Source organism: Macaca nemestrina, chromosome 12 (assembly GCF_043159975.1).
Source record: "Macaca nemestrina isolate mMacNem1 chromosome 12, mMacNem.hap1, whole genome shotgun sequence".
Classification (NCBI taxonomy): domain Eukaryota; kingdom Metazoa; phylum Chordata; class Mammalia; order Primates; family Cercopithecidae; genus Macaca; species Macaca nemestrina.
This window is the reverse complement of record NC_092136.1, coordinates 113,962,279-113,977,894: the sequence shown is the minus strand read 5'-3', so window position 1 is coordinate 113,977,894 and position 15,616 is coordinate 113,962,279. Positions and strand designations below refer to the sequence as shown.

At 50.2% G+C, this 15,616-nt stretch overlaps 1 protein-coding gene across 2 annotated transcripts in view; it reads right to left on the bottom strand.

Moving 5' to 3' along the window:
• The window catches only part of LOC105476473 (zinc finger and BTB domain containing 16), a 198,016-nt gene that overhangs the window by 181,818 nt on the left and 582 nt on the right, over positions 1-15,616 (bottom strand). The window contains exons 1-2 of one of the 2 annotated variants that reach the window (XM_011732451.3): positions 14,336-14,937; positions 11,207-12,564 (exon numbers count right to left, since the gene is read on the bottom strand). In XM_011732451.3, coding sequence (XP_011730753.1) covers positions 11,207-12,474 — 1,268 coding nt within the window. In that variant the 5' untranslated portion in view covers positions 12,475-12,564; positions 14,336-14,937. Of the gene's footprint in view, positions 1-11,206; positions 12,565-14,335; positions 14,938-15,616 lie in introns of those variants that run through there. The other variant, XM_011732450.3, reaches the window with a different exon arrangement.

Here is a 15,616-nt window from a genome sequence, read left to right as displayed (position 1 = left end):
AAGCGGGGCAAGAGCTGCTTTTAATTTGAGACGTACACAGTTTTTCCACGTAAAGTGAAGAGAAGCCCACAAGGAGGTGAGAACTTGCCTCCGTGAGCGTGCGTGCCCAGTCATGAGCCAGTGGCCCTTTCTCCAAAACTCCAGATCCAGCCTCCCGACTCACTGGCCACTCTAGTCCTTTGGCTTTGCAATCAGCCCCGCAATCAGATAAGAACTTATTTTTATTTTTCCTTGAACTGCTGTCAACGATGCCATAAATGCCAGAGACAGATGGACAGATTTCTTTTAAAGTTCCTGAGGAGGCGTCATCTCCAAACCCTTCCCCCAGCGGCCCCTCTTTTCTGGGCCAGATTCCGGCATGCTTTCCCCGAAAGTGCAGTTCACTCCTTTGTCACCAGGGGCCTTTAAAACGGCAGCGGCAGCAACAGCAGCAAAAGTAATGCATCCATTTGCCAGACAACTCACAAACATTGTTTCTCAAGCAGAGGCAGGCAGAAAAGTTGCCCTCAAGAATGAGGTCAGACACTGCTGTTCTCTGCAAAAATCACACTTAGAAACATTACTCGTGGGGGAAACAAAAGAAAACGAACAACTTAAGTAGCCTTTCTTTAGGACTTTGGGCTATGATGGGGAGGAAACGGTCTTGATCTGCTAATGAGCAAAAAAGCGCTATGCCATTCTTGATAATTTTTAAAAACTTATGCCAGGTGTGGTGGCTCACGCCTATAATCCCAGCACTTTAGGAGGCTGAGACAGGCAGGTCACCTGAAGTAGGGAGCTCGAGACCAGCCTGGCCAACATGGCGAAACCCCACCTCTACTAAAAAAAAAAAAAAAAAAATATATATATATATATATATATATACACACACACACACACACACACAAATTAGCCAGGTATGGTGGTGCACCCCTGTGGTCCCAGCTACTTGGGAGGCTGAGGCACAAGAATCACTTGGACCCAGGAGGCAGAAGTTACAGTGAGCAGAGATTACACCACTGCACTCAAGCCTGGGCAACAAAGTAGGACTCTGTCTCAAGAAAAAGAAAAAAAAAAACTAAATTTCACAATGGAAAAAATACTGAAGTATACACATCCTTTCAAGTATACAACCTGAGGCCACACCACTGGCCTGACGCTGGGCCATGTATTCTCTATACATCACCTACGTAACAACACTGCTCCACCACCAGTAGGAATCAGAAGTTATTAATTTCATCTCACAGATGAGGAAGTGAGTGGTGAGGAATCTTGCCATGGTCACACAGCCTCTAAGAGACAGAAGACTAATTTGAACCCAGGTTCAATTCCAGACACAATGCTCTCCAGCTTCTTAACACTTTGCAGCCAACAATCGCAGGAAATGTAGAGGCTGCAAGAATGCAAGAAAAAGAAAAAAGAAAACGAATCCTCCCCTGAAATCTACCCCCTCCCAAAAATAGCCCCTGCTAGCATGTGGGGGTCTCTCCTTCCCCTTGACCACCCCACACACACGTACCTAGGCACATACGCTCAGAACACGGCACAGCCGTCCAGGCATGGAAACGGTTAAGTCGCCCTCACTGCGTAAATCAAAAGTTCAAGGCTGAAACATACCACAATGATTCCCTCTTTACATATGACAAGAACCAGAGAGGGGCTGAAATCCCAAGCATCCTGCACAGGGTCTCCCCGGCCCGCACAGGTTATGCCGCCAGGGTCAGGGCCGCGGACCTTTAGCGGCAACATTCATTTCCTGAACAGGACAAGTTCTCCTGACCATAAAGCTAATAGGAACTTCCTCGCATGGCGAGCTCCGGCTGACAGGGCTACTTGTCACTGGCCACGCAGGAGGAGAGCACTGGTTCCCATTAGTGGGTTATGATGCCAGGTGCTACTAATAAGGTACATCGGCAAGAAACAAGAGCCTGCTAAGTTGTCTCTCCAACTCTGGAAGTAATCAGGCCTGGGCTTCAGTGTTGGGGAGGGACTTTCCTTAAAGAGATGGGTGGGGGGAGCTGAGGTTTTGCCATAGTAGATCCCAGCAGCAGCTAACCTGCTGAACAGCTTAAATAAATTTCTAACAATCCCTCCACATTTCCCCCAGCTACCATAAAAAGCTCCCCCAAATTAACACTAATAATGGTCACCCCAGCACTGTGGACCCGATGGATCACCCTAAGGGCCATTATGGTCGGCCACATCTGCTTCTCACTATGGCAAGGAGAGCCATGCCAACAGGCCTAATGGCATTAAGATCACAATGCTGAGCTAATCCACTTACAGGACAACGCTGGGTGAGGGTGGCAGGGGGCTCAGTGGCTCCCTTGTCAGGCTGAGGTCATGAGAGAAGCGGGAAGTAGGGAGGTGGCCTCACACTCTGTGTGCTTTAGGTTACAAGTGATCTCATTAATATACTTTACAAACCACATTGAGAGGTAGGGGCTAACCTCGCTTCACAGAAGAGGATACTGCTGCTTCACGGAGGTGAAGTCATTTGCCCAAATTCACCATGGAGCACCAGTATTCAAACCCAGGTCCATCAGACGTCAGTCTTTCTGCCCCTGCAGTACCACCCCATCTCCCACCGGTATGATGGCACATTTGACTTGTTCTTAGCAAGCCTGGTGGTGATGATTTACATGCGTGTATATGTCTTTTCTTCTTATTTCTGGGGGAACCAAATGGCCCTAAAGAGGAAAGAACTCTAAAAACCACTTCAACTGGCCCAGAATGTCCCCCCCTTCATCAAAATGTCTGTGACAGTCTTCTAACAACTTTCTAAGTAACACCCCAGTGTCTCAGGAAGTCCTTTCTCTTACCTAACTTAGAACCTTTCTACTGCAATGCTGAACACAATCTGTTCACACCGAAGAAAATCAGGTCCCGAGGACAGAGTTGAAAGTGAGCTAGGCATTTAGAATTAAGAAGGTTTTTCTAAGTATTTAGCCGAAGTTTCCATGCTGACAAAAAAGTACCGGATCCCCTCCTTGCAGCTGCAGAGATAAGCCTCACGTAGGCAAAACCCAGCCATAGTTTTTCCAGACTGCACCAGCATAATAAGGACACCGGGGCTTTTAAGGGGAAACAGTAGAAAGGGGAATTTCTGATTATGCTGGCATGAAATTAACAGCATGGGATTTTTATTTTTGTAAATGGGTTTCTTTTTTCTCTCTTTTTCTGTTTTTCAAGTCAGCATAAAACGCCTCTATCACTAGAAGCTGATCTCTCTGTGTTGGTAAGAGATGACGTAGTAGTCCTTGGATCCATGTGGCCTGGGCCCCCAAAGAGCTGAACCCTCTGCAGTAACCTTCCTCCTCGCAAGAAGCCACCAGAGGAACTGAGGCCAGAGCTGGTGAAAGCAATGAGCCCCCTGATCACCCAGCTGCAGAGAGCATGGAGCCAGAAGACCTGGGCACAACTCCTGGTACAACTCTTACTACAGAAAAGTCCACTAACCTCTTGGGCTTCCCTCGGCCCATCTGAGAATGTGAAACTGATACCCACCTTACAGGACAGCTAGAGGGCTTACGGAGATGCTGGCTGTGAGTGCACTTAGCACAGAATCTGACAAGTAGCAAGCACTCAAAACAATGTCTGCTGAGTCCACATTTTAGAAGCATCCTGCACTGACAGGCAGGCCAGGAAAGGAGCTCTGGAACCCCCGACACCCACAAGCCCAGCCCCAGGACCCCCATCAGTTAGGTGGTATCTGTGCTCCTCTGTCATAAGCACAGTGATGTGCACAGGCGACAGGACACCGCGTCGGTGAGCCTCCCCAGCACTTGGACCCGATGGCAGTGGAGTAGTGCCCAGCTAAATTTAAACGAGAACTGGAACGAATCACCAGGCCTCAGGTCAATGGGACAAAGAGTACCCTGGCCACCAGAGTAAAGAGATCAGCTTCTGGGGAAGACGCAGATGCAGTGTCTCAGACGCAAACATGAGGTGCCCGAGGCAGCCGTTTTACAGCAATGTACGGATCGACACCTATGCGGAAAAACGGTCTCAGGGAGAAAGCAGGATCTGGACCAGCATGAACACATTTTTCACCCTGCACGGCTAGCATGACCGACTTCACACAATGACAAGAAAAACACCTTAGCAAACACTTAGGGGGCACTGACTTTGTGCCACCATTCCAATTCACACAGGATAAATGTTTTCTGATGAATCCTTGTAACAACCCAATGAAGTAGCTACTACCATTGTTTCTATTTCACAAATGAGCAAACAGGGCACAGAGAAGTTAAGTAACACAACCACTGTCACAGTTAGTAAGTAGCAAAATCAGAATTCTGACCTGGACAGTCAAAGTGTGCATTTCCTATCTGTAAAATGTGGGGGTGGGGGAGAGTCACAGCAAATCTCTTACCACTTAAATAACTGCCAGAGAGTAAGAGCTTTCATCCCAGGCACCCAGCCAAAACAGAAGAGAAAATCTTTAGTTAGGGAAAACGCAGAAACCCTCCTCCAATGGACAAACTGAGGCACACCTGCATTCATTTAGTAAGACTCTAAGTCGTATATACTTGGACTTTCAGCAGGACTTGCTTTAAATTGATTAATAAAAAAAAAAAAAAATTAAAGTGATTGGAAAGGTTTCTCTCCTGAATTAGCAAGAAATCAAAGAGCTGTGAATAGAATTTGATTTTAACAGTTGAGGATAATCACTATTTTAAAGATTCATAATAGTTTTCCTAGCACGAGCAGGAGGAAAACGTGTTGCTAAACTATAGCTTTCTCCCTCCCAGCAATTAGCAGCTCCATCCAATAGTGACGGCAAATTAAAATGGAATTTCTCACTGAGATGAAAGAGTGGGCAACTTTCCTCCATTGAAAACAAAATAAAGGAAATCATCTTCAAAAGTTCCAAGAGTTCAGTCTAGACCCCAGATGGCTCAGTAACCCTAAGCAGGTTAAAGTATTTTAAAAAAAAAAAAAAGTCAGAACACACAGAATCAAATCAAACTGACCCCCTACTTAGCTGGCAGAACTGCCAATCCAGATTCCAAAACAGCAAAATTCAATTAACCAAAAGGACTTCATGAAGATATAAGTGGGTACACAAAGAATAAAAGAATTTTTTAAAGAGCTCAACAATCCAGAAAGAGCTCACTGAAGTGCCTAGTTTGAAAACGAAGAAGTTAAGGCTCACGATGAATAAAACGATGTCAATGGTGACAGAGCTGAAAAATGCAGAGCTGGGTCTAGACCTGGCCTCACCACTACAAAGCCTTCTGCCATCTTCCTATCTTCACAACCAACAACTTCTCCAAAAGACCAGATTTCCAGGAGCCCAGGAGATTGTAAACTTAAGTTTATCATCACCCCTAAAAAGGATACTTCCTGGAAATAGAAATGGATTCAAAAAGGATTTTGGCAAATCTGTGAATGACAAGGCAGCCATAAATAGCTACTAAGAGAAGCTGGTATACACCTGACCTTTAGGATTGACGTCAAGGAAGATGGCTGTAGCCTCCAATGGTGGTGTCTTGGGGATGGTGTTGGCAACCAAAGACTAGGTCAGATGGATTTGACCCAGAAGAGCAATGCTCATGTTCTTATATGGCCTGGTGCAGAGCGCCCAGGACTGTGAATTAGAAGGCAAGCTGAGTGCCTGGTTTTACCCATTTATAGCTGTGTGACCATGGGCAAGTCACTTACTTGCTCCAAATCTCATTTTTCTCATTTGTCAATAGAGAATGATAATCATTCACAATCCCTTATCCAAAACCTCTAGACGACCAAAACCGTTCAGATTTTAGAAAGGTACTCTGACACCTATCATGTTTAACAGCGCCAGCGGAGTCTAGGGCAGCACTCTGTAATCAAACACATTAATATTTTTGCAGCAAAACATATGAATATTCAAAATAAGCAGGATAAATATAGCCTCACGTCAGTTCAGATCAGGTTTTGCCACTAAATGAGTTTACTGCAAACCTTTTAGTTTTCAGGGCTTTTCAGACTTCATTATCACAGACATGGAATTACGGACCTGTACCCCCTCAAGGAAGGCTGTGAGGGCAAGAGAGATAAAGTCATTAGAGGTGCTTTGCAAAGAAGAAAATGCTGCAACCGATAAAAGGTATTATTAATACTATTGCTGTGGCTATCATTGTTCTACAGTATACCCTTTTTCAAACAGAATTTAGTTTGACATCAGAGGTTCTGGACAGGATGATGAAAGAAAACCAAGAGTCTCAGGAAACCTCAAAAATTCCAAAAGCAGCCTAAACCAAGGTCAACACCTGTTGGCCTTCTACATGATCAACCACTAAATACAGAGCAGCTGACCATCTGAGAGAGCCCAAGGCCAAGGGCCAGGCAGAACTCTGATATCTTAGCCCCATGGCTCATGCACTATAGAGCTGGCTCCACAAAGCCTCTGGGAAGGGCTGTACACATGGATCCAGAAAGCTGGCTCAGACATTCCCTGTGGTTCCTGAGAATCCCTTCAAGAACCAGGCAAGAGGCCAGGTGTGGTGGCTCACACCTGTAATCCCAGCACTTTGGGAGGCCGACGCGGGCAGATCACAAGGTCAGGAGATCAAGACCATCCTGTCTAACATGGTGAAACCCCATCTCTACTAAAAATACGAAACATTAGCCGGGCATGGTGGTGGGCGCCTGTAGTCCCAGCTACTCGGGAGGCTGAGGCAGGAGAATGGCGTGAACCTGGGAGGCACAGCTTGCAGTGAGCCAAGATCACACCACGGCACTCCAGCCTGGGAGACAGAGCAAGACTCCATCTCAAAAAAAAAAAAAAAAAAAAAAAAAAACAAGGAACCAGGCAAGAGTTGCGACGATGGTGTCTGTGCAGGACATACACTGCAGCTGACCTATGTGCTTGTCTGTATAAGATCCAGGGGACCCTGGAAACCAGACCCCATTGTGCTTCTGCTGCACTAAATTCAGAAATACATAAAGACCAAGCTGTATGAGCCACGGGAGACTAGGGACTATAAACGAGGACTATGTTCACACTTAAGTCAACTATACTGTTCCCTGCAATCTTATCGCATATGTACGTAACTCTGAGAATGATCAGGTGCACCTGGCCTGGTTGAGCTGATTCCTAGACCATATCCAGAGAAGCCTACATGCAGAACTGCTCCAGCCTTTCAGAATGAGAAAGGGAGAGTCCAGTGTTCCAGACTCCTGAGATGAGCTTCCCCTCCCTCAGGCATTATCCTCTGTAATGTGGACTCACTGGTAAACATTTGGGAGCCTGAAACTTGCTCCTTCATCTGCCTGCAGAATACTGCTTATCTATCAGACCTTCTCACTGTCCTGACTTCCTTCTCGTTCATTTCAGTAAGTCAGTCCCATTTGATTTACCTGTGTGGTGCCTTTGTCTGATCTTCCCACCCATCCATGACTACACTTGACATTGCATCCATTTTACAGCATGTCATTCCTACAGTGGACGGCTTGTACATCTTGCTGTCTGCTGCGGGAAACGGGATCTACAACTCCACTAAGTTTGATTCTCACTATCTGTTGAGCCAACAGGTTACACCTCACTCCACACCAGCTTGGGATCAAATCATGGGGAAACCTACCGATGACATTCCATAATAAACTCCCTGCCTTCCTGCCTCACTTAGCAGCAATCTGCCTTCATTTCCTCTCCATTCCCTTCTGCCCCCCACCCCAAGAAGAAATGCAAGGATTGCTAGGTATCTAATCTTTACCAACACTCAGGCCTGTTGACTTAAAAATAAAATAAAATAAACCCTGTAGCCTGTTATTTTATCACTGATATATTTCCAGTGAATGCCGCGGCTTCCTGGCATCAAAATCTCCCCTTTTTTTTTTCTTTTTTTTTTTTTTTTTATGTCTTGGCTTTTTGTTTGTACTGGTTATAGGGCTGTTTTTTCTTCCACCACAGCATTTCTCAGAATGCTGATGGGTTGGGGGGAGACAGAGAACAGTAGAAAAAACGGAATAGCACATTAATCCTGGAGTTTTGAGGGTGAGGGGGAGAAAAAAAAGCCTTCCACAAAGGACGTCTAGCTGGGACCCGAGGGGCTGCTGATCTGAGTGAGGGCCGAGCACACAAGAGATTATTTTCTCCTCTGATTTCTTTAGACCCCCAAGCTTCTCACCAAAGGCACTGTCCCTGGCTCTAGCTTCTTGGGCTGCAGCCGCTGACTTTCCACCCTCAGTCAAAAGCACATCCTTGGCCGAGCAGGGTGGCACATGCATGTAATCCCAGCACTATGGGAGGCCGAGGCAGGTGGATCACTAAAGGCTAGGAGTTCCAGGCTAGCCTGGCCAACATGGTGAAACCCCATCTCTACTAAAAATACAAAAATCAGCCGGGCGTGGTGGTGCACGTCTATAGTCCCAGCTGCTCAGCAGGCTGAGGCAGGAGAATCATTTGAACCTGGGAAGTAGAGGTTGCAGTGAGCCGAGATGATGCCACTGCACTCCAGCCTGGGTGACAGAGTAAGACTCTGCCTCAACAACAACAACAACAACAACAAAAGCACATTCTTCCTGTCAGTAGACCACATGTGACACCGAGGATTCCAGGGCCAGTGTCTTGCTGTCATATGCTCACAAGGACAGGGACATTCTCTGCACCACCTCACAGTCAACACAACCCCCATGGAGAGTAGCACTGTGGACACTACACACTAGAACTCAGAGCCAGTGAGGACCACGCAGAGATGAGGCCTAAACAACACAAGGGACAGAGGGTCAGTTCTTCACTGCTGCAGTGACCATGTGCCCATCACAGCTCTAGTGATTTCTGGATCTTACTTCATTAATTCAGCACCAACCCTGTTGACCATCTCCATTTTAAGACGTGAGTGAAGGCTGGGCGCGCGGTGGCTCACGCCTATAATCCCAGCACTTTGGGAGGCCGAGGTGGGCGGATCACGAGGTCAGGAGATCGAGACCATCCTGGCTAACATGATGAAACCCCGTCTCTACTAAATAATACAAAAAAATTAGCTGGGCGTGGTGGTGGGTGCCTGTAGTCCCAGCCGCCACTGGACTCCAGCCTGGTGACAGAGCGAGACTCCGTCTCAAAAAAACAAAAGTAGTGAGTGAAACAAGGCCCAGAAAGGTTAAATAAGTATCACAGGCTCTCACCACTAAATATGGCCAATTCCACTACCCAGGCTCTTTCGAATGTAACATGGCCAACCCTCCCTCTCTCCCCAGAGGAATGAGGGTCTTGCTGAAGGGGAACTTGGAACTCTCAAGAGAGTGGTATCTTTTGTGGCCCTCTCAGGTAAAGAAAAGCAACCAGGAACCAGGATGTGATGAGAGCCAGAAAAACAATTACTTCCCACCGTACCCCAGTTCTCATAGCACAGAGCCGAAATAATTCACATCCGGAAAGATGATACATAGATCTGGTCAACATTGGGGAGGGGGTTTCCTCTTTAGGAAAGTTTGAGCAAAAACAAACACAACCTCAGTCTATTTCTGAGCGGTAGAAGCACAAGAAGACACACCTTAGTGGCGGTTATTTTTCGCACCCACTGGAAAAAGTCGGCTACGTTTAGCTCTGCCACACTTTCCACAAGGTAAGCCTCTGAGCTGTCGAAGAGGCAGGGTCAGAGCAGATTCCGGCTGGGGTGATGAGATCAACTTCCAGATATCCCCACCCCAACCCCTCTCACTCACATCCCCCGTACCTGAACGAGCAACAGGGGAATGGGGGTGAAGCGGGGGAGGTAGAGAATCAGCAAAACAGCAGACCACAGGGTGCGCAGCAAAACCCTGTCATCAATGATAACAGACAGCTGGATTTCTTGACTCCATTCACCTGACCCAGAAACTAGAGGGTAAAATGATGGGCATAGGGTTTATGACAGAGGCAAGGAAAAAAAACTCACTACTGATTCCCTCTGTTATTTACTCCACTTCCAACAAGCAATCTCCAAAACCCTCTGTTCCACAGACATGATCCTCTTCAAGGCAGCAGAGTACCAGGGGGTAAGGACCTAAATTTGAATCCAGCCCTGCCTCTCACTATCTATGTGACCCTGGAAAAGAGACTTGACATCTGAGCCTTAGTATTGTTCCATGTAAAAGAAGGACATTACTGGCCAGGCACAGTGGCTCACACCTGTAATCCAGCACTTTGGGAGGCCGAAGCAGGCAGATCACCTGAGGTCAGCAGTTCGACACCAGCCTGACCAACATGGTGAAACCCCGTCTCTACTAAAAATACAAAATTAGCTGGGTGTGGTGGTGCATGCCTGTAATCCCAGTTACTCAGGAGGCTGAGGCAGAAGAATCGCTTTAACCCGGGAGGCAGAGGTTGCAGTGAGCCAAGATCACGCCACTGCACTCCAGCCTAGGCAATGAGCGAAACTTCGTATCAAAAAAAAAAAAAAAAAGAAGAAGAAGGAGGACATTACCTATCTCAAAGGGCTGTTGTAATGAAAATGCAACTGATGGAAAGTGCTTAGTACTGAACCAAACATGTCATAAGAGCTCAATGAATGGTTATTTCATAGAGAAGGAAACGGAAGCCGGAGGGAAGCCAATGCTAGCCTGAAGCGGCATTTAATTCAATGTGAGCAGAGATGGGATAAGAATGAGACTTCACAGGCTGCAAGACCAAGACTCTCATACCCATCCTTTCCCCTTGCATTTAAATCAATTCCCCTAAATGCATGTGCAGGATCAGAGAATGAGAAGGGAGACAGAGCAAAGAGATTAACTTTCACCAGGAATAAGGTTTGGAACCTGCAGCTGCTCTTGTGGCTTAAGTAGCCTCCAGCCCCTCCCATTCTCCCAAGCTGCAGAAAGCCTGTCTTTGCAGGGACCACTGCATTGGAATCCGAGGACCTGAAACCTAGTAACATGGTCAGATCCAGGGCACAAGAGACCCTCATCCCACTCCCTTTCTCCTTCTCTCCATTTTATCAGTCACTCCAAGCAAAGGAGAACAGACCAAACAGCAGAAAAAACAAACAGGAGCCCAAAAGCAAAAAACAGAGGGAAGGGCCTATTAAGAAGCTGAGCCCATGAGTGTCCCCTGATGCTTTTTGGAAAGATCCTAGGCCCCCTCACTACACTCTAAAAAATCTGCTCCCCTATCCACCAGAACCTTAGAAGAAGTGTTTTTGTTTTTTTGACAAATTGCCAAGACAGGGGAGTCAGGCCCCTAACCTGGGAGCAGCCAGGGTGTGAAGAAGGGGTATGAGGGCCTCAAGTCCCATATCAGGTGTGGGGCTGGAGCGGGGCCTACCTGTGCTGCTCCACAGCCTCGTTATCAGGAAGCTCGACCCCACACACGCTGCACTGCTCCCCGATGGTCCGGCTCTCTGACTTCATGCCCACAGCCAGCTCCCCCAGCTTGCTGAACAGCTCCCTCTGGATGAAGCCCTGGGGCAGCAGCCCCCCATAGGTGCTGAAGTCCATGGAGACAGCCAGGGCAGGCTGCACGTGGAGGCCAGAGGTCACCGAAGATGGCATGCTCAACACAGCGTCAGCCTTGTGGTTGGGCAACACGGAGTAGATGCCCAGATGCTTCTCAGGCGGGGGTGCTGGGTGCTCAGGTCGGCCAGTGGGGGCCTGGCCAGCCTCAGCTGGGGGTGGCAGCTGCTCGGCACTCTCCTCTCGCCCATAGTGCAGCTCCCTAGCACTGGTGATGACGCTGCTTCGAGTTGGGGTCCCAGGCCCCTCTTTGCCTCTTTCCTCAACTTTGTCCCCCATCCCTCCTGAGATGCTGGACTCAGCTGCCCCAGGGCTGTCCTGGCTGGGCACCTCATCCACCTGCATCATCTCCGTCTTCACCTCAGCCACCCCAGGGTGCCGCCCACCCCCAGCCAGAGTTGGCTCCTCGGGCCCTGCAGGTGGCTGAAGAGTTCCCTGCAGGAGAGACTGCCCTATGGTCATCAAACTGTCCACTGCAGCCTTGGTGGGACTCATGGCTGAAAGACCAAATGAGGTGGAGACTGAAGGGCTCTGGTCCACCATGGGCGCAGGGAGGCTCTGTCCAGCCACACTGGCATACCCACTCTCCTCGCTGGAATGCTTTGAGATGAAGATGTTCTTGAGGTACCGAGCCTTGCGGTCCTCTTCTTCCTCGGCCCCACCGTCGGCCATGGTGGCCTCCGTGTCATTGTCGTCTGAGGCCTGGATGGTCTCCAGGATCTTCAGGCACTGCTCCTCCAGGTACTCGATCTCCAGGATCTCGGCAGCATACAGCAGGTCATCCAGGTCCTCCGCCTTGGCTTGCAGCGTGGCTGTATATGCATACTCCAGAATCTGCTGGAAGGTCTTTGGCGAGAGGAAGTCCAGAGTATAGTGCTGACTGTTGCGGTGGAAGAGGATCTCAAACATCTTGCTGGTGCAGGCCAGCACCGTCCGGTGGGCGTGGAACTCCTGGCTGTCCACCATGATGACCACATCGCACAGAGTCCCGGCCAGCCGCATCTGGTTGGCCTTGCACAGCAGCCCCGTGGGGTGGCTAGGGTTCTGCAGCTGGATCATGCCCATTTTTGTCAGATCCATGGTGCTCCCCTCGGCTCAGGCATGAGGCTCTCTTTCCTTCTGGGCTCTGCGTGGCGGGGCAGGGTGGGCTTCCTGGGCCAATAGAGGGGGCTAGAGGAAAGAAGAGGGGAAGAAGCAAAAGAGATGAGAGAACAAAAGACAAATTCATCAGTGTCCCTAAAAGTAAGAATTCAACCACTACAACATGCCCCCTCCTCCCTGCTGCCAAACCCCTAGCAAGAGAATCTGAGAGATTTTAATTGAAGTAGCTTCCTAGAAATCTACAAATCTGCCTTTCAAGCCCAGGGATGCTGAGAGTGAAAAGAAGGTTCTGCCACAGCAGATGCCTAATTCACTACTCTATGACATCTGTTAGATGAAGTGAAATGAAAATTGTAGTGAAGTCCTGTAAGTCCTCAGCTTTCTCTGTATCTGAGAGTAGGGGCTCCCTAGGCAAGGCCAACATTCATTATGACGAAGTGCACTTACTTAAAATTAGCAAGACTTCAGCCCCTTCCTTGTCAGCTTCACGTCAACCCCCTGGATGTCAAACCTCATCTTTAAAACAAAGTTTTTCTAAACTCTGCCTCACTGCAGGAGCCCCAGAAGCAGAGTCAAACTCATTGGAGGCCAGGAGCCTGTAGTCATGGTCCACAGACATCTATGGACACTGGGCTCTCCTCCACAAAGGCTATCCTCTCACCATCAGCCTTGGCCTCTGGCCTTCTACTATTCTCAGGGCTGCAAAGCACTGGCAGCCCCAAGCCCTTCCCTATCCCTAGGTACTAACAGGCACATACATACAACCCACACACAAACTTAGGTCATTTCTACCCATGGAAGCCTCAAAGTTATTGTATGTATAATCTAAAATCTGAACTGTGTGTATGTACACCAGCCAGAGACAGAAAGAGTGTGTGGGGCAGGGTGTAGTGTCTCACGCCTCTAATCCCAGCACTTTGGGAGGCCCAGGCAGGCGGATCACCTGGGGTCGGGAGTTCGAGACCAGCCTGACCAACGTGGAGAAGCCCCGTCTCTACAAAACATACAAAATTAGCCAGGCGCGGTGGCACCCGCCTGTCATCCCAGCTACTAGCGAGGCTGAGGCAGGAGAATCACTTGAACCCGGGAGGCGGAGGTTGCGGTGAGCCGAGATTGTGCCATTGCACTCCAGCCTGGGCAACAACAGCAAAACTCCGTCTCAGAAAAAAAAAAAAAAAAAAGCGTGTGTGTGTGTCTTTACACACACACACACACACACACACACACACTTATATAAGGTGCTGTACCTACCGTCCTGCCCACAACTGCCCGGTGGACAGGAGGATCTAAAAAACGAAGAAGGATGGATCATTAAGGTATGGAGAGAGACCACAGTAAATATGCTCCCCTACAGCCAGGAGCGCTCATGCTGGGCTGGGTGTGTGAACTCCACGTGTGTCCCACAGGCTCCAAGGAGTCTGCAAGTCCTGTGACCAGGGGCAGCAAGGGATGCCGGACATGGCTCAGAGGCGCTGGAAGTGATATTGGCACCAGCATCTGTGGTGTGAGTTACAACCAGTACGAAGGGAAGACAGGGCTGGGAAACAAAGGCCTCTCCCAGAGCCTGTTCGGGATCAATAAGAGGGCTCCTAGACTCCAAACCCCGCTTAAGGAGTGTTAGAAAGACCGCGCAGGCCCAGGGCCCTCCCCGTGTCTGCCTTGCAGCGACCAATATTGCAGTGAATGCACTGAGAGCAAGGAACAGCAAGGTCTCTCCCTCACTCTTGGAACACTGCTTGCTTGCCTCCACCCCCAAAAGAAGCTCTATCAGTTCAGGAGCCACCAAGCTCACGCAGAAAGGATTCACAGGACGGCTGGTCAAGACACTTTTGTTGCCTACCCCGGGGTGGGGACGGAGGCCGTCAAGGGTGGGATGAACATTCAGCAGAGCCTGGCCACCGCGTGCTTTCCCGCAGACATCGGGGCTTCTGAGAACTAGGAGGGAACAGCCAAAAGAATGGAAGCTTGGCGCCCCAAAACAAGCCCTTTGGGTCCTGAGGGAAATCGGGGCGCCCACGGGCAGCCGTCTTCCCCACCCGCCGCTCGGCGCCCGCGATCCGGCCGGCGCTGGCTGCAGCGTCCAGCCGGGCGGCGCGGGGAAGAACCGGCGATAACCCGCCTGAGCTCCGGGGATCGACCGTGCTCTCACACGCCTCCAATTCCCAGCGACCCCCCACCGAGACTTGGAGACGACTTCAGCAAACTTGGGGAAGCAACTTTTCCCGAGGAGCTAGACGCCTGAAAGATGAAGAGCTGGGCTAGGGACGAGGGAAAGCGAAAGAGACTGGGAAAAAAGGCGACAGTCCGGGCGGGCTGGACTCCGCGGGGAGAGCAGCAGGGAGGCGGACCCGCCCCGCGGCGAAGGGGAAGCACAAAAGCCCCGCAAACGAGTTGTAGGAGGAAAGGCGAGAAGGGGTCTGCCCGCCCTCCCTCTCCGACCCAGGGCCGTGACCCCCGGGAAGCGACCGGCTGGGTCCCCGGCCTCTGGCCAGCGGCGCCAGCGGCCCGCGCGCCCGTCCGAAGCACCGTGCGAGCGTCTCGCGGAGGCGGCGACCGAGTCGGTGCGGAGCGCTCCGTGCGTCCCAGTGGGTCCGTGGGCCGGCGGGACCCTGCGCATTTCAAGCGCGTGCGGGCGTGTGCAAGGCGCTGTGCGAGCTAGCGGCGGGCGCGCCAGGGTGGGAAAGGCATCCCGAACGCATCAGGTGCAGAGACCCGCACCCACCGAGAGCGGCCGGGAGCGCACGGCGAGCTCCGGTGTCACCGCCGGTCCCGTCGAGAGCCGAGGAGGGCCCGGAGCGCTGGAGACCCTCTGGAGCTTCCCTCCCTCCCCTGCAAAAGGGGGGGATCAAGTCCAATCAATAAAAAGCCCACCACGTTTTTTCAAACAGAAACAAAACGTAAGCAGTCCCAGTCCTGTTCCCCTCCGCCCCCAGATCTACTCGTCAGCTCCTCCGATTCTAGCTTCCCAGCCGGCCGGCGAATAGACACACAAATAAATAAACCACAACCCTATCTCGCGCCCGCGCACCGGTCCGCATACATAAGAGCACCCACGGGCTCTGTTCCTCCGCTGGCCCCTGGCGGTACAAAGCCTCCGGATCCCCGACCCTCTGCTCACGCG